Source organism: Pseudopodoces humilis, chromosome 5 (genome assembly GCF_049639895.1).
Source record: "Pseudopodoces humilis isolate 2021_Gansu_Grassland_sample_001 chromosome 5, ASM4963989v1, whole genome shotgun sequence".
Classification (NCBI taxonomy): domain Eukaryota; kingdom Metazoa; phylum Chordata; class Aves; order Passeriformes; family Paridae; genus Pseudopodoces; species Pseudopodoces humilis.
The window spans coordinates 23,459,400-23,483,651 of record NC_142204.1 but is presented as its reverse complement, the minus strand read 5'-3'; the positions used below and the strand labels follow the sequence as shown (position 1 = coordinate 23,483,651).

The window sequence follows — 24,252 nt, the reverse complement described above, 5'->3', positions numbered from 1 at the left end:
CTTTGTGTGTTTGTCTCGGTTGGTTTTTAGCTGGGATGCTGTTCTCTCCTGATTCCCAGCCTGCCTACAACCTCCCCTGTCCCTTGTTCCCCTTTCCTTACAAGTCTGTAACTCCACCGCCTCACACAGCTGCTTTAGGGTTGTCGGGATTATAAGTAGTGTAACAGCCACGTGGGCATTAACGCATAGCTTTAGAGCATTTGTGTCAGAGCTGTGGGAATCTCTCTCCAAAGAGTTGTGCAGGCTCCCAAAGGAGCTGCTCTCACCCCAGCCTCCCTTCATTTTTATAATTGCCACAGATGATCAGCATACTTTGGTTCTCTGGGGAGCTCATCCCATAATGGAGCAGAGCCAGAAGCCCACACTGGAAATGGAATCTAGAAGCCATGAGACATGGCATCTCCTAGAAGGAGACACAGCTTCCCTCTGTGCTTAGCACTCGGGTGGTACATTTTCCAACTGCTGCTTTCTTCCTGGTATCATCATGACACGTGGGGTAATTCTGCCTCTAGTACCACCAGTTTCCCTCCTTTCCTTACTTTGCGCTGCTTTTTACTTGTATGATGTCCTTCCCATGGGCACTTTGGTACCACCTAGCAGTCTTAATTTCTAGTGGGTGGAATGGCAGATGCCATTTCTCCTATATTTTTAGAATTTACTTAGTTTTTGTCTTCTTAAAGTGTTTAGAGGAGCACCTCCCTACCTGGCTGTATTTGTTGCACACCCAGGCCAGCACTAATAGTGTGTAGTGGAGGTTGTCACTGTGGGTGTGTCCCGTTCCCATGGTGTGTCCCCCATTTGGTGCTGTGGTAGATTCACTTGGCTCTCAGTGGCTGGGTTGAGGAGCACCACTGGTAAAACTCAACACTATTTGTGTGGCAAATTTCCTCAGCAGCTGCTTAAGGAAGTCTGTAACACATCTTCTACGGGATCTAGACCTGCATGTTTGTTCCCTGTTCTCCTTACACCGTATTAAGGGGTGTGGGGAAGGCAGCAGTGTTCTTTACGTGTCCCTTCCTGTCTTCCCCAAACAGGTCGCTGTGCTCCCATGAAGAGCATCTCCAGCAGCCTCAAGGAGACCATGAATCCCCATGACATTGTCCAAGATGCGATCCACAACTTCTCTCCAGCCTACCAGCAGTACACCCAACAGTCGACACTGGAGCACGGTCCCCCCTGGCGCAATGGCAGCCACGTTATCTCGCGCTCCCACAGCTGCTCCGGTGCCCGTGACAACGAGAAGACCCTCTTGCTGAGCTCCGATGATGAATTCTAGGAGGGGAAACTGCCAGCACAGGCTGTCATTTTCCTTCTGTTTTTTTTTTATTTTATTTTATTTTTAATAATTTATTAATGCAGAAACACACAAGTCATATCACTTCCTAGAGAGTAAAGATTGCAGAAGTGGGCGCTTCCCATTAGCTTTTGTGGGTACGGACACGATGAGCAATGTGGAGGTGGCAGAATGGCCAGGACTCCATGCTCAAGCCCATCCCTTACAGCAGCAATCAAATTGAATTGATTCAAGCAAAACTCCAGAGTTTGGGGCTCTGGTTTCCCACGCCTGCTCAGCTTGGTGTGGAGTGTAACTGGCCAGAGCCTAGAGTTGTAGCCAAAAATGTTTTTGGTTTTTTTTTTCTAACAGGACAACCTGACTGCTTTCTATTTCTTTTCCTGAATGGTTGACTTAGGCACAGTTTTCTCCCCAACTCCTTGGCACTAACATCTCTGTGATGCTTGGGAAATAGGATGGGGATGCAGCCATAAGCATTCCTGAGGACCAGACCAGAGACTGGTCTTTCTTATATAGCCATTGCCTTGAGTGCTAAGTAAGGAATATCTGTCCTCACCCTCCGGAGCACCTGGTTATGAGTCCTTGAGTCACTTGAGGGAGCAAAGGGGAAAAGGACAGGGCTTTCTTCAGGTTCCTTGGCTCCCTGCATCCTCAGTTGCTATAAAAGCTTGTTGAAGCTCAGTGGGGATGGAATTACTTTTTCACAAGGGTGGAGTTTTTTAATCACCAGGTGTCCAAACTTCCCATCTCCCTGGTGTTCCTGTGACAGGAAGCCTCCCTGGAGCATCTGTCTCCTGTTAACAAGACTGAGGACTGGCTATGATAGATGGTGGAAGTTTGTAGAGCTCTGGCCCCTTCACTCCTCTTTGGGACGGGAAAATATGTAAACACAAAACCAGTTTTTCTTCTTGTTTCCTGTCCCCCAGCATCACATCTGCCCCTGTTAGAGACAGCTGCCAGAGCAGGTCCTGGTCTCTCACAGGTAGCTCTTCCCCATGCTCATCCTCACTGACTTTCTCTGAGCTACACAAGTTTCACCCTTAGGCTGGAATATTCAGGAAGGAATGTTGCACACTCCTTTGTTTTTATCTCTGTAGCTGTTCTGAGGAAGGTGGAGCAGACTTGAAACCTGACATGACCTGGCTGGTCAAATTTGTCTCTTATTTTCTCAGGCAGCAATTGCTGCTGCTGCTGCACATTTCACAGGCTCTGCTGCACCTGCAGTGCTATCAAGAGTAGAACCAGCATCCACAGAAGTGGGAGAAGCTTCCCCTTGCTTCTGTTGGGTTTTGGATGAACCCATGGGTACTTAGTGGAGCCAGAATGAAAGTGATCCCTCTGTAGATCTATCCAGGGACCAGGAAATTTCTCTTGCTTGCTTAAATTTATCCAGGGGAAAAGTGGGTAGCACACTCAAGTGCTACAGCTCAGATGTTCCTACCTGCAAGCAGGAAGCAAAATTGAGAGATTGGAGCAAGCTGCTGTGCTCAGCTGTAGTTTCTCCATTCCTTTCCTGCTTGACCCCTTCCCTGCCAAGAGCAGACCTTTGTGATTCTGGATTGCTCCTTGCTGTTCTGATAGGAGAATTGGAGTCTGGTTTGCTGCCTGGAACTTACCTGTTTGTTTCCTAATCCATCTGCTTGTTCATTGAGTGTCTCAGAAGCGACAGTGAGTGAAGAGCACCTAATTTATTCAGCACCTTTGCCCAAGCTGGGCAGAAGGGCTTGAAGAGAGGCAGGTTTGCTCCCTGCTGTGAGGATGATAGGGAAAAGCTTAAGGATAGTGCCTCCTCCTGTTCTGGGATGTTTCTGGGAGATGGTGAAGCAGATGGGTGCAACAGTACTATTGATGAAGCTGGAGGCAGGGTCAGTGCATCCAGCAGCTTCTCTGCTGCTGGATTTCCCCATTCACACACATCCTGCAATGCCATGCTGTTGGTTATTAATTTTCCTAAGTCTGTGACTGCTTAATTAAACATGCAAACACACTCTGCCAGGCTTTGTGTGGGCTTGGTGTAAAATCTCATGCATAAGCTGTCTGGAAAGCAGGGCTGAAGGTTGAACAGACTTTGCTTCTGTTTTCTGTGGCTTTGATTAATAGTCCTTTAATGCAAGATACTGATGTTACTTTCTCTCTTAGGAAAGTGAGGCATGGGACATGATCCCATCCTCCCCTTTCTTTGCATTTGCAGGCCTTGATGATCAGTATCACTTGGTGACTGCCCCCAGTCTTTGTTGCATTTTGGTGGCTGAAATCTGTGTGATTGCCCCATTGAGCGTGAAGGTGGTCCAGGCTTAGAGAAGCATTTCTTAGAACTTATTCTGAAATGTCTCCTGCATACATATATATATATATATATATATATACACATATATACATACATATATATATATATATATATATACATGCACTGTGCAGAGGATCTGGATATTCTCAAAGCATCCTGTGTGTAATGGTTTCAAGTATAACTCTTTTGCACCAGCTGCCTTTGGAGGAGCTTGGTGAGCTAGTACCCAACAAGCCAGCTGCCCTACTTTATAATTTTTTATATATATATATATATATATATGTTTTTTAACATCACACAAAATCAGCCATCACTGAGCTTCCTGCTCTCCGTCATGACCGGCAAGTGCCAGAGCAAGCTCTGGCTCTGAAGCCGCTTTGTGTTGGAGGAACAAATACGAGATCCAGAGCTTGAGACCAAGAAGGCCAAGGCATCCATGGTCTTGTAGGTCTGCTCATGGTAGCCCAGAGCCCAAGAAATGTGCTGGTTCCAGGAGTAGACCCTTGGAGCTGCTGTCTCTCACCTGCTCTCCTTCCTTCCTTCCTTTTTTGTTTACCATGTAACATACCCATGGGATTTGTTTATTATTTTTCCATATAGAGTAGTTCTTTGTATATAAATGACTGAAAAAAAGTATGATAAATAAGACAGAGTCACCTAGTTTTGTACCTATTGTGTTTAACTGATGTGAGCTCAGCGACAAGCCGCTCTCTATTTTGGTCTTTGTGACGTTATACTCCGCAGAAATGAGCAAATATGATGACAAATAAAAAATATAGAGATAATATAGATTGTACTTAAACTGCCTCTGTGTGGTGCTGTCTGGGTGACTTCTCTGAGTTTTTCCTCCTTGCAGGGACTGAGGCTTGGTGGGTCAGGATCTCTTGTCCTCTTCTTAGAAGGAAAGCTCCATGTATCTATGTAGGAGCTGATGGAGAAGCATCACTGCAGCACCCTGGACTGAAACACCACTGCTGGCCCAAGGCAGGAGTGAAACCCATGTGTCAAAAACCTGGAGTAGAGATGAATCCTTCCTTAGGTGCTCACAGTGAAACACCAAGGGGGAAAGAGAGGACCCCAGCAAACAATGGCTTTTGGATTTTCTTCCATGAGCAGTGTTTGGGGCTGGGGCCATTTGCAGTGACAGAGGGAATGGGAATTGTCAGACCCCCAAACCATCCTGAGTGCTGCAGCCTGCTGGGGACCTGGCCCACCTGGGCATTTGGGACATGCTCACCACTTCCAGCTCAGCTCTGAGGAAGGGTGACTTTTCCAGACAGGGAGGAGGTCTGGCTTCATCTCCTGATAAGGTGCCTTCCACACTTCTTCCCCTTCTCCTGCCATCCATGGGCAGAAGCTCACTGCTTTTGTCCTTGCTGTTCCCGGGTAAGGTGATAAGGTCACTCAACAGGGGAGTTTTTGGGCATAGATGCCCTGCACCCGCCTCTCCTGCACCTGGTCCGAGGACAGCCTGGAGATAATTTTTGTAGTGAAAAGCATTATCTTTCCCAGGAAAAGCTGATTCAGCACAGCTGCACTGCTACTGAAGGCAAGTGCTTTGTGGGGTGGTGTTCAGCATTAAGCGTGCTTTTTTAGACCTTTTCTCTCAGAGACTATAAATCTGGTTTTGTCCTAAAAAGCAATGAGCTATCCCTCATCCCATCTTTTTTGGGTACATTCTTGAGCATGGCCTGCAGCAAAACCAGAGGGACAGAAAACCTAATCTCAGGCACAGTTCTGTCCCAAGTTCAAGAATGACCAAACACACTCTCGCTGTGGAAAAAAAAAAAAAAAAGAACTTGCTTTATTTGTAAAGTCTACAAAATACAGAGGAGTCGGGTAGGACACATACTGTAAGTCAGAAAATAAATAAGTTTTTTTTTTGCTCTATATAAGTATAAGATAAAATGTGATTTGCATATATAAAATATAAAGTACGGCTCTGTACCAACATCCTGGCTGTGCCGAGAGGCGGAATGGCAAAGAGGACGTGAAAATAACTTATGTTCGTGCAATAAATAAACCCAAGAGGAGTTGGGGTGGGGGATGCCAACCACAGTGCCCCAGCCAGGAGTGGCAGGCACCTCTCTACAGGGAAGAATGGAGGCTGCAGCCGAGGGCGGCTGGCGTGGCAATACCCAGGCAGGGGCAGAACGGAGGGACAGGGGAATCATCTACAGCAGCAGATCCCAAGATGGACCTGCCTCCTGCTCCCTCCCCTGTGCTGCCTGTATTTAGTGAACCCAGCTCTTCTCCAGCCTGCTCAAGAGACAGCTGTCCCACAGCGGTGTCCAAGCTGGAGGAAAACCAAAGAGAGGAGCCTACCTGCCTGCCAGGCAGCTCCCAGGAGCAGGGATGCTCTCTGCCCTTACTTCCCACCTCTCGCACCTCCACCCCTCTGACTCTGAGGACCGGGAGCACCTTTCCATGGGCTTCCTAGGCAGTGGGACACTGGGCAGGACTTGGTGGGGCCATAGAAGCTGGCCTGTGCTGAGTGAAACAATGTTTATCTCTGCTCCAGCTGCCTCTGCTTCCTTCCTGCCAGTGCTGCTGCATTTCAGACAACCAGCCAGGCTGAGTCCCGTCAGCAGGAAGAGGCGTGAAGGATGTGCATGGTAGAGATAGATAAAACAGCACCACTGCTTCTCTCCTTTGGGGACAACGGCCTGGGCTGACCCACTCACACCTCCCAGCTCCCCCCTGCCCAATCACTGTCACTTCTGGGGTCCCCCAGCACCACAAGCTGCCACAGTGCTTTCCCATTCCATTCACCCTTACCAGGCATTAACATGCAGCCCACTCTATCTCCCCCTCTAACCTGCTAACCTTCCCTTGCCATCTGCATCCACAGAGATTTCAGACGTGCTGCCACCTCCCCCGCTGCTCCAGCTGTGGTTCAGGTTGTCTGCCCAATATTGATACCCTTCTATCATGCCCTCTTCCCCTACACTGCAAAACCTCTCTCTCCTCTTTTCTGTCTCTCGCACATGCTCCTGGGACCGCCTGGCCCACATTTAGCTCTCCCATGCCCTCTTAGGAAAAAGAGGCACCTGGCATTTTCCTACCAGCTTGGAGCTGTGGGATGCTTCCCCACTACTGCCTGTGTGGGTTTGCTCTCTCCTGTTTGCACACTCAAGAGGGAAGGGGGCTAAGGGGGCCACCAGTCAGGTCCTGTCCTCCACCTCAGCACCCACATAGCAGCAGCCCTCCCTACCTGGGGGAGCTGGAGGGCAAGGGATGGGAGAAAGAGGATTTTGGGCATAAGTTTTGACAGGGAGGAGGTTGGGGAAGGGCTGGGAGGAAATTCATGGGGAAGGCACCCCGGGAAGGACTGTGTCCAGCCGGGGGACAGAGGCCAGCACTAGGAGTAGGCGGCCTGGTTGGTGCCGGACTTGACGATGGTGATGACACTGGCAGTAGCCACCTTGGCGGGGGGCCCGTGAGTGGCCACGGTGCGGGCAAAGCCCTGCAGGGCCTCGTACTTGCCACGGAGGGTGTCGAGCTCCAGGCGCATGGCAGCGTTCTCCCGGGCCAGCTTGTCCACCTCCCACTCCAGCTCCATCTTCTGCTTCTGCAGCTCTTCCTTCTGGCAGACGCGCTTCACCCGGCAGCTGGCAGCATAACCCCGGTTCTTCAGCGTCCGACGACGCTGCTTCAGCCTCGCCACCTCCTCCTTGGAGAGGCCCCGCAGGTGGTGGTTGAGTTCCCGCACTGACAGCCCCATCAGCTCCTCATCTGACAGCAGTGGAGTGTTCTCCCCCAGCTCCCGCTTCACCTGCCAGAGAGAGGGGTAGCTGCCTGAGACCCCCAAAACCAGCCCCCTGTCTCCCAAGCCCCCGTTCCCACTGGTGCTCACCTTCAAAGCCTTGCTGGAGAGCCCGTCTGCAGCCATCCTTTCCTCACTCCAGCCCTGCTGAGCAGCCAGGAGAAAAGCTGGTTACTGCCAGCCCCATGTATCTCACCTCAGAACAGAGGACACCGGCCCTGCTGGTCCCCTGCCTGCTGCCCACATCCCCCCCACCCCGGGCTGCATGACTCATCCCACTCCTTTTAAAAAAGTACATAGTAATAATATTAATAGCAAAGATGACTGCAAGCAATAATAATAATGGAGCAAGGATGGACCTCCTGCCTGCCTTCATCCCATCACGAGACGACTGGGATGCTGCTCTACCCAGGGGACCCAAAATGCCCCAGCCGCCTGCTGTGAAGCCAAGCCCCCGCGGGGAGGAAACATAAGCGAGATCCGCCCGAGCCTGAAGGGAAAGCCCCACCGAGTGACACCGTGTCGAAGTCACCCGCCGGGACCCGTGTGGAGGTGCCGCCCCACCGCCCGGGGAGAGCACCGCGTGTCCCGGGGCAAGGGTCGGGTGTTCCCAGGCTCCGGGACCGAAGGGTCGCGGCCACGCAGCACAGGCGGGTGAGAAGTGGCCGCCCCGTGATTCAGCAGCCCAAGGGTGAAAGTCACGGAGACGGTGCCTGCCCCTCACCGACGGCCGGTCCCTCCCCGTCCCTGGGTTCGGAGAGTGAGGAGGGGTCCGGGACCCCGGACTGCAGCCCAGCAGCCTCTCCCCACCTCGGGGAACCCCGGTCGCGTTAGGAGAGCCCTCGGAGGGACGAAGGGGGCCGGGACGGGGCCGAGAGCGCCCCGAGAGGAATGAGGGGCTGGAGGGGGGCGGCGGGAAAGGTGGAGCCGGGGCGGCGGGAAGCTGATGCAATCCGGGTCGGGGACCCGCCGCCGGAGCCGGGGAGCGGCGGCGGATCCCCCCAGGGCGGTGGCCGGGAATTGGAAAGGAAGAGCGGACGACCCCGAGCGGGGCCGGCCGGCCGGTCAACCCCATCCCATTGCCCCCAGCCCTAGTCCCGGTCCCTCTGCCTTCGGCGGAGGCAAAGAGGCCTCCGGCCGGTGTCAGACCCCGCCGTCCCCTTCTCCCGGCCGCCCCGCGGGGGACGAAGCCGAGGCGGGAGCGGAGGGGCCGTTCCGGCCGGTGCTCACCTGGCGGCTGCGCTCGTCCCGCGGGGCCGCTGCCGGGTCAGGGCGTCGGGCGGCGCCTCCAGCCTCGCTCCCCGCGATTACTCACCCGCGGATTCTTTTCATTCATAAAAACACAGTCATGCGGTGACGTCACCCTCGCCACGCCCCCCTCCCCGCCGCTGCCGCGCGGGGCGGCCGCTACCCTTAAAGCGTCCGCTGCCCTAAAAGCGCCCCCCGGCGCCAGCCCTCCTCGCACGCTGCCAGCGCACACCGTACGCCGCGCTGTGAATGCAGCCGCGCTCCAACAGCGCTGATTTTAACTCGAATTTAGGGGTGGCGCACTACCGATGAACGGCCCCGCTGGGAACGGAGCACCCCACCAAAATGAGCCGCTACCGCTTTAAGAAGGGCGGCCCCACCCCTGTCGCCCCGCCCCTCACAAAGATGGCGCCTCCCGCCCTTCCGCCCGCCTCCCCCGGCAGGCGGCGGGCGCTGCATTAATCCCGCCCCCCATGGCCCCGCCCCGGAAGCGGCGGCGCTGATTGGCCCGTCACGGGGGGCGGTGCCGGCGATTGGCGGGCGGCGGGCCGCGCGCGCGGGGGGCGGTGGGCGGTGCGCGCGGAGGTGGGGGGGGCGCTGGGGGCCCGTCGTGCTTTGCCCGGCGCCATCCCCGGCTCCGCCCTCATCCCATTCCCGGCCCCGCGGTGTCACCCGGCGGCGCTCCGGGTCACACAGTGCGTGGAAGGGCAGGGGCTGGGCGGAGCCAGCGGCCACCTTTCCCTCAGGAGAAGCCGCCTGAGGCTCTGGGAAGATGCAGTTTTTTGGGCGGCTGCTGGACACGTTCAGCAGCGTCACGCATATATTCTCCAACCCGTACCGCGTGAGGGAGGTGCCGGCCGCCGAGTACGCCGGTCACACCTGCCTGCGGGAGGAGGGCAGGGTAGCCCTCTACAAGAACGGCCTCTCTCGCTCCTGGGACTGCTTGCTGGTGAATCCCCAGAGCCCGCAGGTCGCCTTCCGGTGAGTGACAGACTTTTGGCCGTCCCTCCTGACGTGGGAAACCAAAGTCTTCAAAGTGCTGGTGTCGGGGCTGCTTTGAGGCCGCGGGTGTGGGGTGTTGTGTTGGGGCAGCAGGTGGGCTGGGAGGGGTGGAAGGCCCCTGCGTGTGCGGGTGGAGGAGTTTCTGCAAAATCGCTCGTGGAAGCAGGACGAGGTCCAAACATTGCGACAGCGGGCAGCTGGGATATAGTTTAGGGCATCCATAGGTCCACGTGCATTTCTGGTCGTTCCTGTTTGTGGCTCAGCATCTAGAGGATACTTCTGAATGAAACCTAACCTTGGTCAGGAAGAGGGATGCTCCCTTCCAGTGAAGTAGTCTCCTTGCTTCCCTCGGAACAAGGATGACACTAGTTGAAGAAGAAAAGGAAAGTTCCCACCACTTCCCTTTGGAAAAGCACTGTTTCCCTCAGATACACGGGATTTGGGTTATTCCTTTGAGCAGGATGAACCCTGTGCTTCCCTTTTCTCCAGGCTCTTCCAGGTGGACAATGAAGCAGACGCCCTGGTGTACTTTGAGCAATATGCCCGGCAGCTGCGCCCTTTCTACGAGAGCTCATGCCAGCCCTTGTCCCTGGAGGATCTCCAGCAGCTCAGCGACTGCATCCGCAGCTACCCCAGCTGGTCCCCTGCACACATTGCTGTGGAGTTTGGCCACCGGGAGAACTTCCGGCACAACCACATCCTGAGGCAAGGAGCAGGGTGTCTCCAGGGGGTCAGTGCTCAGAAGGAGCTTGGGAGGGCAGGCTGGGCTGTGTTAGAGTATCCCTTCTTTGCTGTAGAAGCTGGTTGGTGGATTTCAGCATGCTGCTGCAGAGCCTCAGGCTCTGGTGTTTGAAGTAAAGGATTAAAGTGTCCTGCTAGAGACACTGGTTAGGTTATTGCAACCCTTGTGGAGCAGATTTTAGGGGTGGTTTTTGCTCCCTATGTAAGCCATGAGAGTGGAGGTACAGTAGGACTGTCTGGGAACAGTTTTTGGCCACAAGGCCTTGTTTTTTCATTGGGAAGTTCTGCTGTGATTTAACCCTAGCCTGCAGCCAAGCCGCATGCAGCCACTCGCTAACTTCCCTACTAGAGAGAGTGGGGAGAGAATCAAAAGGGCAAAAGGTAGAAAACCTGGGTTAAGATAAAGAAAAGGAAAGCAAAAGCCGTGTACACAAGCAAAGTAAAACAAGGAATTGAATCACTGCTTCCCATGGGCAAGCAGGTGTTTAGCCACCTCCAGAGGCCCATCACGCATCGTGGTGACTTGGGAAGACAAACACCATCACTCCAAATGTTCCCCCCTTCCTGCTGCTCCCCACACTTTATATATATACTAAGCATGGTGTCATATGGGCTGGAAAATCCCTTTGGTCAGTTGGGGTCACCAGTCCCAGCAGTGTTTCTTCCCAGCCTCCCCTGCATCCCCAGTTTCCTCACCAGTGGGTCAGTATGAAAAGCAGAAAAGGCTCTGTGTAAACCCTGCTTAGCAATAGCAAAAACATCTCTGTATCGTCAACTCTGTGTTCAGCAGAAATCCAAAACACAGCCCCACACCAGCCACTGTGAAGAAAGTTAACTCTACCCACCCTGGCCAAAACCAGCACAGGTTTACTGAGGATAGGGCAGACTGGCGGGGAGTTAGGGAATTGGAGGGCAAATAGCAGCACCATCGCCAGGCTGCTGACTGTAACCTGCCTTCTGCTTTCCTTTGGGCAGAGGGAACTGATTCCATATGGAGGGCAGGAAAAGGAGCAGCATATCAGGGAAAGAGTCCAGGGCAGGGCTACTTGACGGCTCTTCCCTGTGCTTCTTCCCTGGCAAGAGGCTGGGCTTTCCTGATCTTCATGGTTCACACCAGATGGGACAGATGTGGAGGGTACCTCTGTGTCAGCTCCTGGAGCAGCTGCATGCCCTCCTCCTCCCCATGGCTGTTCCTGGGCCTCACGCTGAATCCTTCCTTGCAGCTGCGTGAACAGCACGGACAGCGAGGATGGCTGCACCCCGCTGCACCTGGCGTGCCGCAAGGGGGACATGGAGTGCCTGCTGGAGCTGCTGGAGTGCCATGCGCGGGTGGACATCACTGACAGGAACGGGGAGACTGTTTTCCACTATGCTGTGCGAGGAAACAACCCCCAGATCATTGAGGTGGGAGTGACTTCTAGTCTGGGAGAAAGTGAGACTAGAATGGGTCTTCTCTGTGCTGTGATAGAGATGGGAAAACAGCTGCAGACAGGCAAAGAAAAAGTCAGTTCCCTTTGCTGAGTTATTGCTTGAGCCCGATTTCAGCCTCGTATATCCCCTCTTTACTGGTGCTGTTTCCCATATTGAGAGTACAGATTCCCAGAACTTAACCAAGGACATTAAGCAGGTTTCCTCAGAAAGTAATTCTTCACTGCTGTTTGCATCAGGCCTTTATCCTGCTTTTCCTCAGGCCCATGGCTGTCTGTTCCCTCTCTCCTGCAAGCAGGGTGTTTGGTTTCGGGCAGAGTGCTCCTGTAGGAGTGTGTTGAGGCTGCCATGGGGGATCGCGTGTTGCCCACAGGCTGAAGGACAGTTTGGAGCTGCCCTTGGCTCTCCTGAGCTGCAGGACCTGCTGTTTCAACTGAGTAGCCTTGCGTGGAGGACAGTAATCAGAAGCTCGGGACAGAGACAGTCTGAAGTCATAGGTCTTCTTGATTGCTGAGAAGTGCTGAACAGAGTGACAGGGTTTGTAAGGTGTGGGTGGCCTTGCACATGGTTCCTGAGATCTTTCAGCTCCCCAAGACTTGGTGTGAGCCTGAGGCTGACTCTTCCCCATGGCTGCAACCCCCACATTTGCCCAATACCTGTTGTGACAGCTCTCCCTCTGCCTACCAGTCTGTGTTGGAGTTTCCTAATGGATGATGAGGTAGGGCGAGAATCAGGGCTTGGCATGCTGTGGAGTGGCCAATTAGGAACTTTGTATTAAAAAGATATCCTCTTTATTTCTCTGGTGGCATCAATTTGTCTTGTTGTCTGATCTGTCTCATGTTTGTTTGTTTTGTGTATTGGTTCCTTGCTAAACCAGAGAAAAGAAACTAAATTCCCACTTCTCTTGTGTGCACCAGGGATTGCAGGGTTTCCTCAGTGTGGTAGTGGGATACTTTTCTGCAACAAACTAGTCAGCACATAACAGATCTACAGTTTACAGGGAGCAGGGATGGAGCTGACAGGCTGTAGCATTGTGAAGGGTCCAGTTCTCCAGAGTCTGTCCTCAGAGCTCAAGAAGACACAGTGCTCTTCCATGTTTGTCTCTTTATTTATTTACTGTCTCCTCCTTCCAGCTCCTGGGCAGAACCCCAACTACTGGCTTGGACCACCTGAGCCACGAGGGGCTGACAGCTCTGCACCTGGCGTGCCAGCTGGGCAAGGAGGACATGGTTCGGTCCCTGCTGAAGTGCCGTGCCAGCTGCAGCGCTGTGGGCACACTGGGCTACCCCATCCATACAGCACTGAAGTTCTCCCAGAAGGGGTATGTAATGTCCCCTCCGCTCTGGGGACTTGTGTGCTTGCTCAGCATTGTCCAGGGCTGTGCTCAGTAGGACAGGTCTTGTGTGTAGTCATTGACAAAAGAACAGGGAAGTGCTGATATGGGAAAGAAATAAATGCTTTCAGAATAAAACCATTTTATCCTTGAATTAATACCTTATTCAGTATCAGGCATCAGGAGAAAAACACATATAAAAAAGATATTTTGGGAGGTACTTTTTCTCAGAATGAGCTGTTGGAAAACAATTGACTGATGCTTAAATAGTGTTAAGTGCTGTACCTCTGTCTTTGAGTGCTCTGATCCTAATAAGCTTTCATTTCAAAGCTTACTTTTCCCTATCTCCTGTAGGCCAGAGATACTCTTGACTCTTAATAACACATTCTGGAACTGAATCAAAGGAGGCACAATATTTACTCTCTGTTTTCTTTGGAGAGCTTCAATTCTCTTTGTATATGCTTTATAATACTTAATGTTCAGGAAGTGTTCAAGCTCTACAAACAGGGCTTTCAAGGCAGCACTGGCTGCTGGTAGCTGTTTTTTAAGCATTTTGAAAAGTACTTCCCAACATTTAGACACACATTCACAAGCTCAGAATGGGCATAGGTCACTGAGGTTGCACTGGGGCTCCATCTCTTGTACAGCGTTTTTTTGGTGGTAGTGGAGAAGATAATCAAATTTCATAAGTCTACCTACCGTGTTTTCTAGGCACCAGATATTGGTCTGTTCACAACAGGTATGGTTTTTCACTCATAGGGAAGTACTTAATTTCAGCAAGTATTTAACTATTATAATTATATTCCCGTGTTTCCATGGAAAGAGAGGAGGAGAATTTAGCTTCTCAGGTTTGGAGAGTTTCAAGAAATGCCTTATTCCTGTATTAGAGAAGCATGCAGATGTTGATCCACGACTTGTATTGGAGAGATTCTTCTGCTCCCAACACCATTTGGCATGTATGCTTCCTGTTGTGCCCACACTTTCTGTGAAGAGCAAAACAAAAGTGCAGCTGAGGAACTTGCAGGTGCCAAGTTCCTGCTGTTGCAGGGTTTCCTGGTTTTCCTCTGGGCAGAAGGCAGGTGGTGATGTGAGTGGCCTTGAGTGAAGGCAGCAGCAATCCATCCTGTCATCTCACTGTCTTTTCCCAGGTGTGCCCAGGCCATTCTCGAGGCAGATGCCAGCCAGGTTTGCTCCAAGGACCCACGCTACGATGCCACTCCACTGCACTGGGCAAAGAATGCAGAGGTAAATAGAGCCAATCCTTGGGGAGGGCCTGTGCTGCTATCCAGCGCTCACTTAATTCCTTCTGTGGCTAACTTTCCCTTTCTGAGTGCATGTGCACAGCCCATGAAGCACAGTTGCCCCTGGAGGGAGCTCTCTTCTCATTACCTGCCAGTTTCCTGGGAGCAAACAGTTTGATGCCTTAGAAACTGCAGGGCAAGTGTGAGGTAGGCACAGAGTGGTGGCACGTGGGTGAAAGTCCAACTCCTGCCAGAGCTGGGCAGGATGGTGATATGCTGTGCTGGAGCACCTCAATGCCGCTTGTTGCAGGCAGAAGGCATTGCTATAGCAGGGCTCTTTTCTCTCCTGCAGTATCCCATTCCTCTCAGAAATGTCTTGGGGAGTTTCAGAGCAAACTTGAATTTTCTTGGCTTATAAAGAGAAGCTCAGAAGGCAAAATTTTCCCTTTCAGTATCCTGGCCTGAGTAGGAACTGTTTTTTTCTTCACTGATCTCAGCCATTCATTATAGTTGTGTATCAGTCCCAAAGGATCCAGAAGCTCCAGCCAGATTGGGCAGCCACTAACTAGTTCTGTGGTAAAAGACAGAGAAACCCCAGTGCATGGGACAATTCAGCTGGCTTCTGCCAGCCAGCTGTATCCAGGCTAAGGCTGCCTCCTGTTCCCCTGCTTTGCTTGCCATGAGACCCGGACGGTTTGGATGCCCGGCTGGCTGTCCTCACAACTGCTTTATCTCTTCTTGACATGGCACAGATGACACGGCTGCTGCTGGAGTACGGCTCGGACGTGAATGCGAGCAGCTGCACGGCCGACATGGCTCTGCACATTGCGGTCCAGCGGGGCCGCCTGGACTGCGCCATGGTCCTGCTGACACACGGCGCCCACACCAACGCCCGGGGACGCGATGGCAACACACCGCTGCACCTGGCCATGAAGGTGAGCTTTCTGCAGAGGCTGCTGGGAAGGAGAGACGATTTTCTTGAAGGGTTGAGATGGTGACAGAGTCCTTTGAAATTCTGGCTCTTTCGTGTGATGTTCCCTTGTGGGTGCTTTGGCTAATGAAAAACAGAGGGAAGGAATGAGAAATCGTGTAATGGCTCTTGACTGAGCTTTCTCTTCTCTTCTAGCATGACCACCTGGACATGATCAAAGCAATCATTGTCTTTGGAGGAGACGTTGAGGTCCCGAATGATTTTGGGGAGACACCAGGATTGTTGGCAGCCAGGAGCAGCAAAGGTGAGGGAGCATGTCAGCAGCCTTACAGGGTGAGCCCAGCATCCTGTCTCCCTTTGGTGGCCAAAACAGTGACTTGGGGAGAGGTGAAAACATGCTGTGCATGGGTGATGCTTCTCCAACATGCTTTCGCAGCTTCTAGTTGCTCACGTAGTAGGCACCTACTTTGCTAGCAGCACAGGCTTTGTGCTAATAGCCCTTGATGAATTTCTCTTCTGTGACACAGAGATGCAAGAGGAAAAGCTAGCATGCATCCCCCCTCTTTCGGGTCACCATGTCAGGCACTGCAGGCTCACAGCGGGATCATGTGGCACTGCTGAACTGCCCAGGGACAGGCAGACATGGGCTGTTCTTCAGAGGCAAGAAGTGTGTGGCACATGCCCTTGAAGCTGCACAGCACTGGATACTCCTGCTGCCTGGAGTTTGGGGAGAAATACCTGGGATGTGTTTTCCCCTTCCCCAGGCCATCCCAGAGGCTTTGTGAGGGTCAGGCCTGCTATGAATTCGTTAGAGCACGTTCCCCCGTGGTGTGCACTGATTCTCTTTCTGATCTGTAACTCCCCCTTCATCGCCTAAGGTGCAAACCGGAAAGTGCTCTTAGACCTGCTGCAAACTGTAGGGACCGAACGCTGCCACCCACCTCCCAGCACTGACTCCCCAGGCCTGGCATCATCTGCTGTCTCCTTCCTGGAAGGCCAACCTTCCTCACGGAGCAACCTCAACAGCTTAGGTAAAGCCTTCCCTGGCCCTTCCTCACTCTTCTCCCTTCTTGCTTCACAGTGCTGTCTCAGATCTCTTCTTCAGATGAGCCATGCTCTGGGAATTGTCAAAGCTCTCACTAGTCTGGTGACTCTGTGGTGACTGTCCTCATTCACCTGTTGCAGGATCCCATCTCTTTTCTCTGCTTTCCTGTGTGTGTATTCTAAACTCTTGTACTCAAAACATTTGTTTTATAGACCTGACATAATGTAGCTCTGTAAAAAGACTGATTCCCTCACATCTCTGGTAGAGGGGGCACTTAGCCTGCAGGTACTTTATCCACTGGGTCATGTATAAAAGGGAAGGTGTCTGCTGGTCTGCCTTGAGGACTTCCCAGTGTTGTGCTGGGCACAAGGAGATTTAAGAAGTGTCACTTATTCAGATCCTGGAGGCCAGCAGCTGGGAGAGGGAAAGGGTGAAGCCTGAGGATAAGCAACCTTGATCATAGGATTTGTTATTCATAGGGAAAGCCAACCTTGGGACATAGGATTGTGTTGAATCCTGTGGTCTATGCTGCCCAGACTGTGTGAATAAGCACGTGGGTCTGTTCTAAGTGACAGGCTTTCTGCCTTCAGCAGGCTTCAGAGCTCAGAAAGAGGCAACAAGAGGGTTTGTGGACTAGGCAGCGGAGGAGTTGACTTGGAGGGTCATGAGAAGAGCATGCAAGCAGCTAACATCTGCTTGTGGACAACTTCCCATTTCAGGTTGGAGGTTTTCTTTGCAAAGGCTTTCCTGTGGTCCTTTGGAGGACAATCCTGGAATGTATCTGTGTCACCACAAATCTCAGTGGCTCCTGACACCAGGACTTTCTTCTCACCACAGTCCAGTGAAGGCAACCCATGCCCAGTTTCAGCTCTGATGCAGTGACAGAGCAAAACCCTTTTTTATCATTGACTCTGGCCATTGAAGAAACTCCTCACTGCAATTCACCGTCATCCACAGCCACCTCCTGGCCTGGGTGCTGGCAGGAATATGTAACTTCTCCCCCCGTTCTTTCTTCTTTTGGTTTCGCAGGCTGGCTTCTCACCTAGCTTGGATTGGTGCCCCGCACTCAGGGTGGCCTGGGTGAACATCAGCTGAGGGGTAATGACAAGTCACCCTGTCCCCACAGCTCTCCTGCCTAGGTTACTTTGAGGAGTAGATTTAGGTTTTATCTTAACAGCTTTCAGTAAACTGCATAGTGGGCATGCTGCTGGGCTCTGCCTTCTCTCACCCATTGTGCACATCATCTGCTTCTCCAAATCCTGTCTTTTCCAGTGCATCTACAGCTGCCTGCTCTTAAGGGTGGTGTTGCTGTCCTTTGGTGTGGAGTTGAATTTGGGGGGTACCTGTTGCCTGTGGGTAAGATGGCTTGTGTCTCCTGCAGGGACCTTTATTTGATGGGGAAGGGAGTTGGATATTCTCTCTTTGTTTATGGTAGAAATCAGTTCCACACTGGTGATCTCTAATTTATTTTTTTTCCTTTTGCATGTTCATGGCCCTCTAGGGTACAAGGACTTCTTGTATATTTCCACAACGCTCGGACAGTTGTTGAAGGCACCAGATGTTGTGGACATGCCCAGTGAGGCTAGAAGAAAGTAAGTGAGGAACAGCTTCTGTCCAGGCTCCTGTGCAACTTGAAGGTGAAATCTGTGTGTGAGTCCTCCCCTCCCACACCCATGTGGATGGCATCCTCAGAGCTGACATTATTTTGTGTCCATCAACATTGCAGTTTTTCCAGCATCTTTTGAGAAATCTCTGTTTCTATAAATGATCCCTGCCTGGAGCTGCAGTGGAGCCTGAGCTGAGGAGCTGAAACCCTGCTCTGTCCCTCCCCTGTGCTACTGGGCAGCCAGCACTGTTTTGGCTTTGTGATTTCCCCATCTCTACACACTGCCATGATGTTCACTCAGCTCCTCTGCACTGTCTTGGCAGTGCCAGCACCTCGCCTTGTGTGGAGTGGAGGAGGAGTTGGCACTGAAGTGCTGCTGGCAGGATTTGGGTCTGTCTGCTTTTTTTATTTATGACACAATACCCATTACTGTGTAGTAAGGGACTTGGGTGTGGTGTTGGCTGGTGACTCTCTCTCTGGTGTAAAGGTTAGAGATGGCTATGCAAGAGCAAAGAATGTTGCACCAGCTTATTTATTAATTATTAATAACGCTTATTGGATGTGTCTTTATTTGCACCTGAGAAGGCACTGCTGGATTTATTTATTCACCAATTACACTATCTGCAGCAATGTGGCATAGCTTCCTGTCCCCAGGGCCATGTTCCCACAGAGTGTTCTGTGATTTGTAATCTGTCCCACAGCTCCCAGTCATCTGTGTCTGTCTCTTTCCAGTCAGGACCGGCTCCTGTGCTTGGATGGAGGGGGCATCCGTGGCCTTGTGCTCATCCAGCTTCTCCTGGCTATTGAAAAGGCTGCAGGCCGTCCCATTCGTGAGATTTTTGACTGGATTGCGGGGACCAGCACTGGAGGGATCTTGGCCTTGGCTATTGTACATGGTAAGGACATAACGGGTCCCTTCTCACACCGGTGGGCCTGAGTGTTCCTCTCGGGGGAGCAGACGTGTGGTGGGAGCTGTCTGAGTCCCGACAAGACTTTTCTGCCTGCCAAAGGAGGGAAGGGATGTTCCTTAATGAAGGAAACCCTCGACCTGGCTTCATACTTGCTTCTCATGTCAGCTGGCTTTGAGCAGCTTTCTGGGTTTTGGGGAGTGCATGGTGGCAGAGTTCAGTGTTCTGTACTTCCTGTGCTCTCCACAGAGGACTTAGAGCAAGGTGATTGATATTCTGGTAACAGGAAACTGCTCCAAGCTTGCTCTTCCTCTGTAATCCTTCCCAGTCATGCTGCTGAGAAACTAAGCAGGTGACAGGCAGCTTGGGAAGGGAATTGGATTGGGAGTGATGCCTCCCATCCTCTGCTTGTCTTGGGAAATCCTTGCTCTGATGTGCTGTTTGTTCTGCCTGCCTTTCCTCCCACTGCCTGCTCCTGGCAACACTATTGCCCATCTCAGGGAAGTCCATGGACTACATGCGCTGCCTGTACTTCCGCATGAAGGACATGGTGTTCCGGGGGTCTCGGCCCTACGAGTCGGAGCCCCTGGATGAGTTCTTGAAGAAGGAATTTGGGGAAAACACCAAAATGACAGATGTCCGAAAACCCAAGTAAGTCCTGTCTCAGGCTGTGCTGGTTGATGCTGTCCTGCCCGTGCTCTAGACCTGTCTCAGCAGAGATGCTCAGCCTCTCCTTAGAGCAGATCTTAGAGCAGATGTGCAGACTATTGAAACAGTAAGTTTTTTTTTTTCCATTTTACTCCTATTCTGTTATGTCTGCTTCTCCAGGGTTATGGTGACAGGGACATTGTGTGACCGACAGCCAGCTGAGCTCCACCTTTTCCGGAATTACCCTGTACCAGAGACAAAATGCTCCACTGAATACAAGACAAGTGCATCTTTCCAGCCACTCACTCAGCCAGAAGGTAAATGATGGCACACAGAAGTCCAGCTGGTTGGTTGGGAAGGTTTCATCCCTCACAGACAGATTTCATGTTCTCCCTCCCATTGCTTTGAAAATCAGCAATGGCTCATCCCTGGTCTTGACTTGTAACTAGATCCTAGTGATGCTTCCCATTTCTCCTCTCTCCTTCCCTTGCCTTCTCTTGTACCAGGAACAGGGGCTGGCTAGCAAGGTTCATGAGGAAAGAGGTCTGTGTACAGTCAGCATATTTCCCTGGGCTCCCACAGGAAAACATGCAAAAGCCGTGCAACCAAAGTGTGCAGCCCCCTCCAGCTTGCTGGCTTGTCTGGCACACATAACTGGTTCACTTTCAAAATAGCAGTAAGGAAATGGATAGAGGGTGAATTTGACCCTGGATATGTAGGAAGTGATGAGAACATCTTTTAAAGCCCTGCAGAGTCATCCTGTGCATCCAAGCAGAAGCCCTACAGTTGGGAGGGGCAGGGTTTCCTGGGATTGCAAGCCAACCTGATTTGTGTTGGTGGAGCTGGGATGCTTTTTGTGTACAGCAGAGTTGCTGCAAGAGGCCTTTTGCTCTCTGTCCCTTGCAGAGCAGCTCGTGTGGCGTGCTGCCCGCTGCAGCGGTGCAGCTCCCACTTATTTCCGACCCATTGGCCGTTTCCTGGATGGAGGGCTGCTGGCCAACAACCCCACCCTTGATGCCATGGCAGAGATCCATGAGTACAACAAGACACTGATCAAAAAGGTGAGGGAGGGAAATCCTAGCCTTGACTGGTAACTGGAGTTTCTTGGCCCCACTGAGCCTCTCTTGAAGAAGTGAGTGTGAGAGTAGATGCATCTTAGTGGATAAACAAGTTAGCAGTGCAGCACTCCCAAAAGGGAGTGTATGGAGGAGGATATGTGTTGGGAACAGTGGCTGGGAGGTGAGATATCTCTTCTAACAAGGGTGTGAGAGGGGGAGATAGTCTCATCAGCCTCTCCTTGCTTTGAACAAGGATGGTTCAGTTGATAGCTGGGTGTGGCTGTTGACATGGCTCTGCAGGGCCTTTTTCTGCCCAAAAATAAATGGAGAAGACAAGGGCAAGGTATTCTGCAAGGCTGAAGAGTGGATGCCTTCTGAGGTATGGCAACTTCTTAAAAAAGTTGAATAACCAGTGGCAGCTAACTGCTCCCTGTAACTGAAAGGGGAGGTGTTTGCCAAAATGACTGAAGAGTTGGACTGCTTCATGGCCATCTGGTCCTAGGACTCATCTCCAGGGTGGTCCCATGGGTTTGAGTGTGGTCAGGGGAGAAGGGACAGAGCAGTACAACTGTTGAAGTCCTGTGGGTTACAGCTGTCTCACCAGGCCTTACTCAGAGGGAGGATGGGGGAAGAAAAGGCTGTTGAGCCTTTTGCCTCGGCTTTCAGGGCTTCCCCAGGAAGCTGCTGTGAAAGACATGCTTCACTTTCATTGTTGGTCATTGCAAACAGATCTTTTGTTTGTCCTCAGGGTCGGAAGCAGGAAGTGAGAAAATTGGGGTTGGTGGTCTCCCTGGGAACAGGGAAGCCTCCACAGGTCCCAGTGAGCTCTGTGGATGTTTTCCGCCCCTCAAACCCTTGGGAATTGGCGAAAACCGTCTTCGGGGCCAGGGAGCTTGGCAAGATGGTGGTGGATTGTGTGAGTACTGGGAGGAGGGGATGGCAAAAGACCCCTGGGGTTGCTTGCGGGGAGGGAGAAAATGTTTCCAGTTTCCTCCTTTTGGAAGTAAATTCTATTTCCTTGGAACTGCTCTGGCCATGGATGTAGTGGGTGACTTAAGAATTGCAGGAGTACTGCAGGCCTGAAGATCTATCTGATTCTTTGGGGGTTTTAGTGCCCCAAAGGGACACTCATGCCCAAGGGATATTTTTGCAGCTGAAAGGAGCTAAGGACAGGATGGTAGTTAGTGACTCTTGGGAACATTTGCAGGTTTGAGTTTGTGAAACTCAGTATCTTTCCAGGAAGTGTTGTTTATCATCTGAGCAACATGGGGAAAAAAAGATCAGGAGCACTGTCCTTATATTAAAAATAAAGAAGAAAAGCCACCCAACTCTTGGTGGCAAGCAGTGCCGTTCAGGATGCCATTGTTTTTATTTTCCCTCTGGGACTTGTGCAGTTGGACTCGGTGCCAGGGAAGCCTGTGGTAGGCAGGGGAAGAGCAGCCAGGCTGTAACTGCGGGCCTGTTTCTCCTGCAGTGCACTGACGCAGATGGCCCAGCTGTGGATCGTGCCAGGGCCTGGTGTGAGATGACGGATGTCCCATATTTCCGGTAGGAGCTTCCTTTCCGCTCTTTTGCACAGACCTATTTTTATCCCTCTCGCTTCAGACCTGGCTGTGGCATGCGTCATCCCAAATGGCATCCCCTCCAGAGGCGTGCCTGTGCAGACCTGCCCCCTGCACGCGCCTCAGTGACAGCATGGAGAGTGCCCTGGCCCTCCACATGACCTGAGGCACCCAGCACGCCTGGTCTGGGCTAGCTAAGGGAGATTTGGGAGGTGCTGTCTTGCACGGTCCTTTGGGATGTGCATCCTGCCCTGTTCCACCCTGCACAGCCTGTTTTAGACTTGTCCTTCGTGTGCTGCAGTTGCTTTGCTGTGGCCGGGCCTTGAAGGAGGGGGAAGGCCTCTGCTCTGCAAGCCTGACAGATGAAGGGCCAGCGAGCGCCCTGGCTGTGGGAGCTGCTTGATGGAAATGTCCTGCTTGGCAGGCTCGTGCCTGGCCACCTCCGTGTCTGTGCCCAGCTGGTGATGCTGTCTCGCTGTCCGCAGGCTCAGCCCTCAGCTGCACACAGAGGTGATGCTGGACGAGGTGAACGACGCCGTGCTGGTGAATGCTCTGTGGGACACCCAGCTCTACATCTACCAGCAGCGGGAGCAGTTCGAGCAGCTGGTGCAGTATCTCTGCCGATGACTGACCTGGAGATTCCCGCTCTGCGTTCTGAAGGCAAGGAGCAGCAGATGCTGAAATGGCTCAGATTTACCCTTGAGCCAAGGTGTTGAGGTGGGGGAGAGACCTGTAGTAGTCGAGAGGAGTTAGTATTGAATAGACAACAGTGCACATACACATGTATTCCCAGACACAGAATGTATGACATGTATGATAGCTGTGAAACGCTGACAGTTATCTTTGTGCTGTAAACCCATCTCTGCTGCTGTGCTTGGTTTTGCTGCCGTGCTCTCTGACCCAGAATCCAGAGCCCTCACCTACTTGTCTTGAGCTGTAGCAGCTGGAACATCTCCGGTCTGTGCAGTAACTCCACTGACAAAGCACCGTGCACCTTCCTGTGTCACAGAATGGGCCTAGGCCTGATAAAGCTTCAGGGATTGCTTGGCCCACTGGGCCCAAGGTATTTCAGGTTGTATAGTATGGGAAAAAGGGATTATTTTTCCTTCAACACACCCAGTTTGGAGGGGAGCAGAAATATGCTGCAAGTTTTTGCAGTAGGTATGATACAGAAAGTTGCAACTGGCCTTGGGAGAAGGGCAAGCCTTTCCTGAGACAGTTGTCTTCTGCAACAGCTTCTCCTTTCCCCTCTGAGATGGGCTGGCAACACTATGCCTGGGGAAGGAGCAGCCTCCCCACCCAGGACTTTATTGTGCCACTGATTTGCTGTGTTACACTTTGCTCAGGGGCTGAGATGTGAAAGCCTGTCTTTACTCACAGCAAGCTCAGTGGAAGGGACAAAAGCCTTGGCTTGGTAGAGAGATCATTTCTCTTTATTCTTAACATGTAACTGAAATGCTCTAAGATCGGTTCCCAGCAAAGAAGCCAACCCTGTGACAATTTGGATTTACTTTTTTATTACAACTGGAAATTCTACTGTGATTGCTACACCACTCGTTGTTTCTGCAGTAATTTTTGCATATTTATAAATAATTTATGTATTTGTCTGAAGGTGTTTTGAAGAGTAACCTGAAAAACTGAATTTGTAATGTTTTCCTTTTGAGTGAATGTTTTTCTTTTGAGTGCTGCTGCCTGTTTCTGTGAGAAACTAACATGTCTTAAAATAAAGAGGGATTTGCATTTGGTTCCAATGTCATATAGTCCGTGGTGGTCTTTTCTTTCTCTCCATCCTCCAAATTCTCAGAGGGGTTCTAGGCTTGCAGACTCTGCATTTCTTACAAGTCTTACAGAAAATCAGAAAAGGGGCTCCTTGAGACACAAAGGGTATAAATCCTGTATGGGCTGAAGAGGTGAATGAGCTGTCCCTGCAGCCAGCCCTGGGAGCACGTGGGTGGTGTGTGAGTGGCTGGTTACCCCACAGCAGTTGCAACCAGAGTAGAGGCTTTGGACCAGCTGCAATATGAGGATCCTCTTGGAGCTGTCCAGGCCTAAAAAATAAAGCAATGGGTTTTTCTTGATCCATCTCTTCCCAGGCATGTGCCCAGAAGAAATCACAATGGCAGTGCTGGTCCCAGCTCACCAGAGGTGAAACCT

General features: G+C 51.8%; 3 protein-coding genes across 9 annotated transcripts in view; 2 read left to right on the top strand and 1 right to left on the bottom strand.

Annotated features, from left to right (window-relative positions):
- The window catches only part of TMEM184B (transmembrane protein 184B), a 30,673-nt gene extending 26,286 nt beyond the window's left edge, over positions 1-4,387 (top strand). For all 3 annotated transcript variants that reach the window (XM_088055526.1, XM_088055525.1, XM_005527611.3), the window contains one exon: positions 1,035-4,387. In XM_088055526.1, the coding sequence (XP_087911652.1) occupies positions 1,035-1,276 (242 nt within the window). In that variant the 3' untranslated portion in view covers positions 1,277-4,387. The remainder of the gene's footprint in view (positions 1-1,034) is intronic.
- Positions 4,388-5,997: 1,610 nt separating this feature from the next.
- Positions 5,998-8,728, bottom strand: MAFF (MAF bZIP transcription factor F). Of its 4 annotated transcripts, none has more exons than XM_005527610.2 (3): positions 8,578-8,728; positions 7,438-7,494; positions 5,998-7,356 (listed from the first exon to the last, which is right to left on the bottom strand). In XM_005527610.2, exons 2-3 carry the CDS (start codon positions 7,471-7,473, stop codon positions 6,943-6,945), a joined length of 450 nt encoding a protein of 149 aa, XP_005527667.1. In that variant the 5' UTR covers positions 7,474-7,494; positions 8,578-8,728; the 3' UTR covers positions 5,998-6,942. The 4 variants fall into 4 exon arrangements, with proteins under 4 accessions (XP_005527667.1, XP_087911972.1, XP_087911973.1 ...); XM_088055846.1 differs by having other exon boundaries at positions 5,998-7,360; positions 7,439-7,494; XM_088055847.1 differs by having other exon boundaries at positions 5,998-7,360; positions 7,439-7,491; positions 8,578-8,724.
- Positions 8,729-9,228: 500 nt separating this feature from the next.
- PLA2G6 (phospholipase A2 group VI) lies at positions 9,229-23,854 on the top strand. 2 transcript variants are annotated; one of them, XM_005527609.3, is made up of 16 exons: positions 9,230-9,576; positions 10,087-10,302; positions 11,562-11,742; positions 12,900-13,087; positions 14,248-14,344; positions 15,093-15,275; positions 15,467-15,575; positions 16,150-16,302; positions 17,818-17,908; positions 18,655-18,818; positions 19,331-19,481; positions 19,659-19,795; positions 20,385-20,539; positions 21,285-21,452; positions 22,011-22,084; positions 22,584-23,854. In XM_005527609.3, the coding sequence occupies exons 1-16, from the start codon at positions 9,368-9,370 to the stop codon at positions 22,723-22,725; spliced, it is 2,418 nt and encodes an 805-aa protein (XP_005527666.1). In that variant the 5' UTR covers positions 9,230-9,367; the 3' UTR covers positions 22,726-23,854. The 2 variants fall into 2 exon arrangements, with proteins under 2 accessions (XP_014112041.1, XP_005527666.1); XM_014256566.2 differs by lacking the exon at positions 16,150-16,302 and having other exon boundaries at positions 9,229-9,576.
- Positions 23,855-24,252: the final 398 nt, after the last annotated feature.

Excerpts from the sequence above, each read along its gene's own strand:
- MAFF (XM_088055846.1), bottom strand. The coding sequence starts at position 7,473 with ATGGCTGCAGACGGGCTCTCCAGCAAGGCTTTGAA. Across the intron at positions 7,361-7,438 it reads CTCTCCAGCAAGGCTTTGAA|GCAGGTGAAGCGGGAGCTGG; the intron begins GGTGAGCACCAG and ends CCCCTCTCTCTG.
- PLA2G6 (XM_005527609.3), top strand. The coding sequence starts at position 9,368 with ATGCAGTTTTTTGGGCGGCTGCTGGACACGTTCAGCAGCGTCACGCAT. Across the intron at positions 14,345-15,092 it reads ACTGGGCAAAGAATGCAGAG|ATGACACGGCTGCTGCTGGA; the intron begins GTAAATAGAGCC and ends GACATGGCACAG. Across the intron at positions 15,276-15,466 it reads CGCTGCACCTGGCCATGAAG|CATGACCACCTGGACATGAT; the intron begins GTGAGCTTTCTG and ends CTTCTCTTCTAG.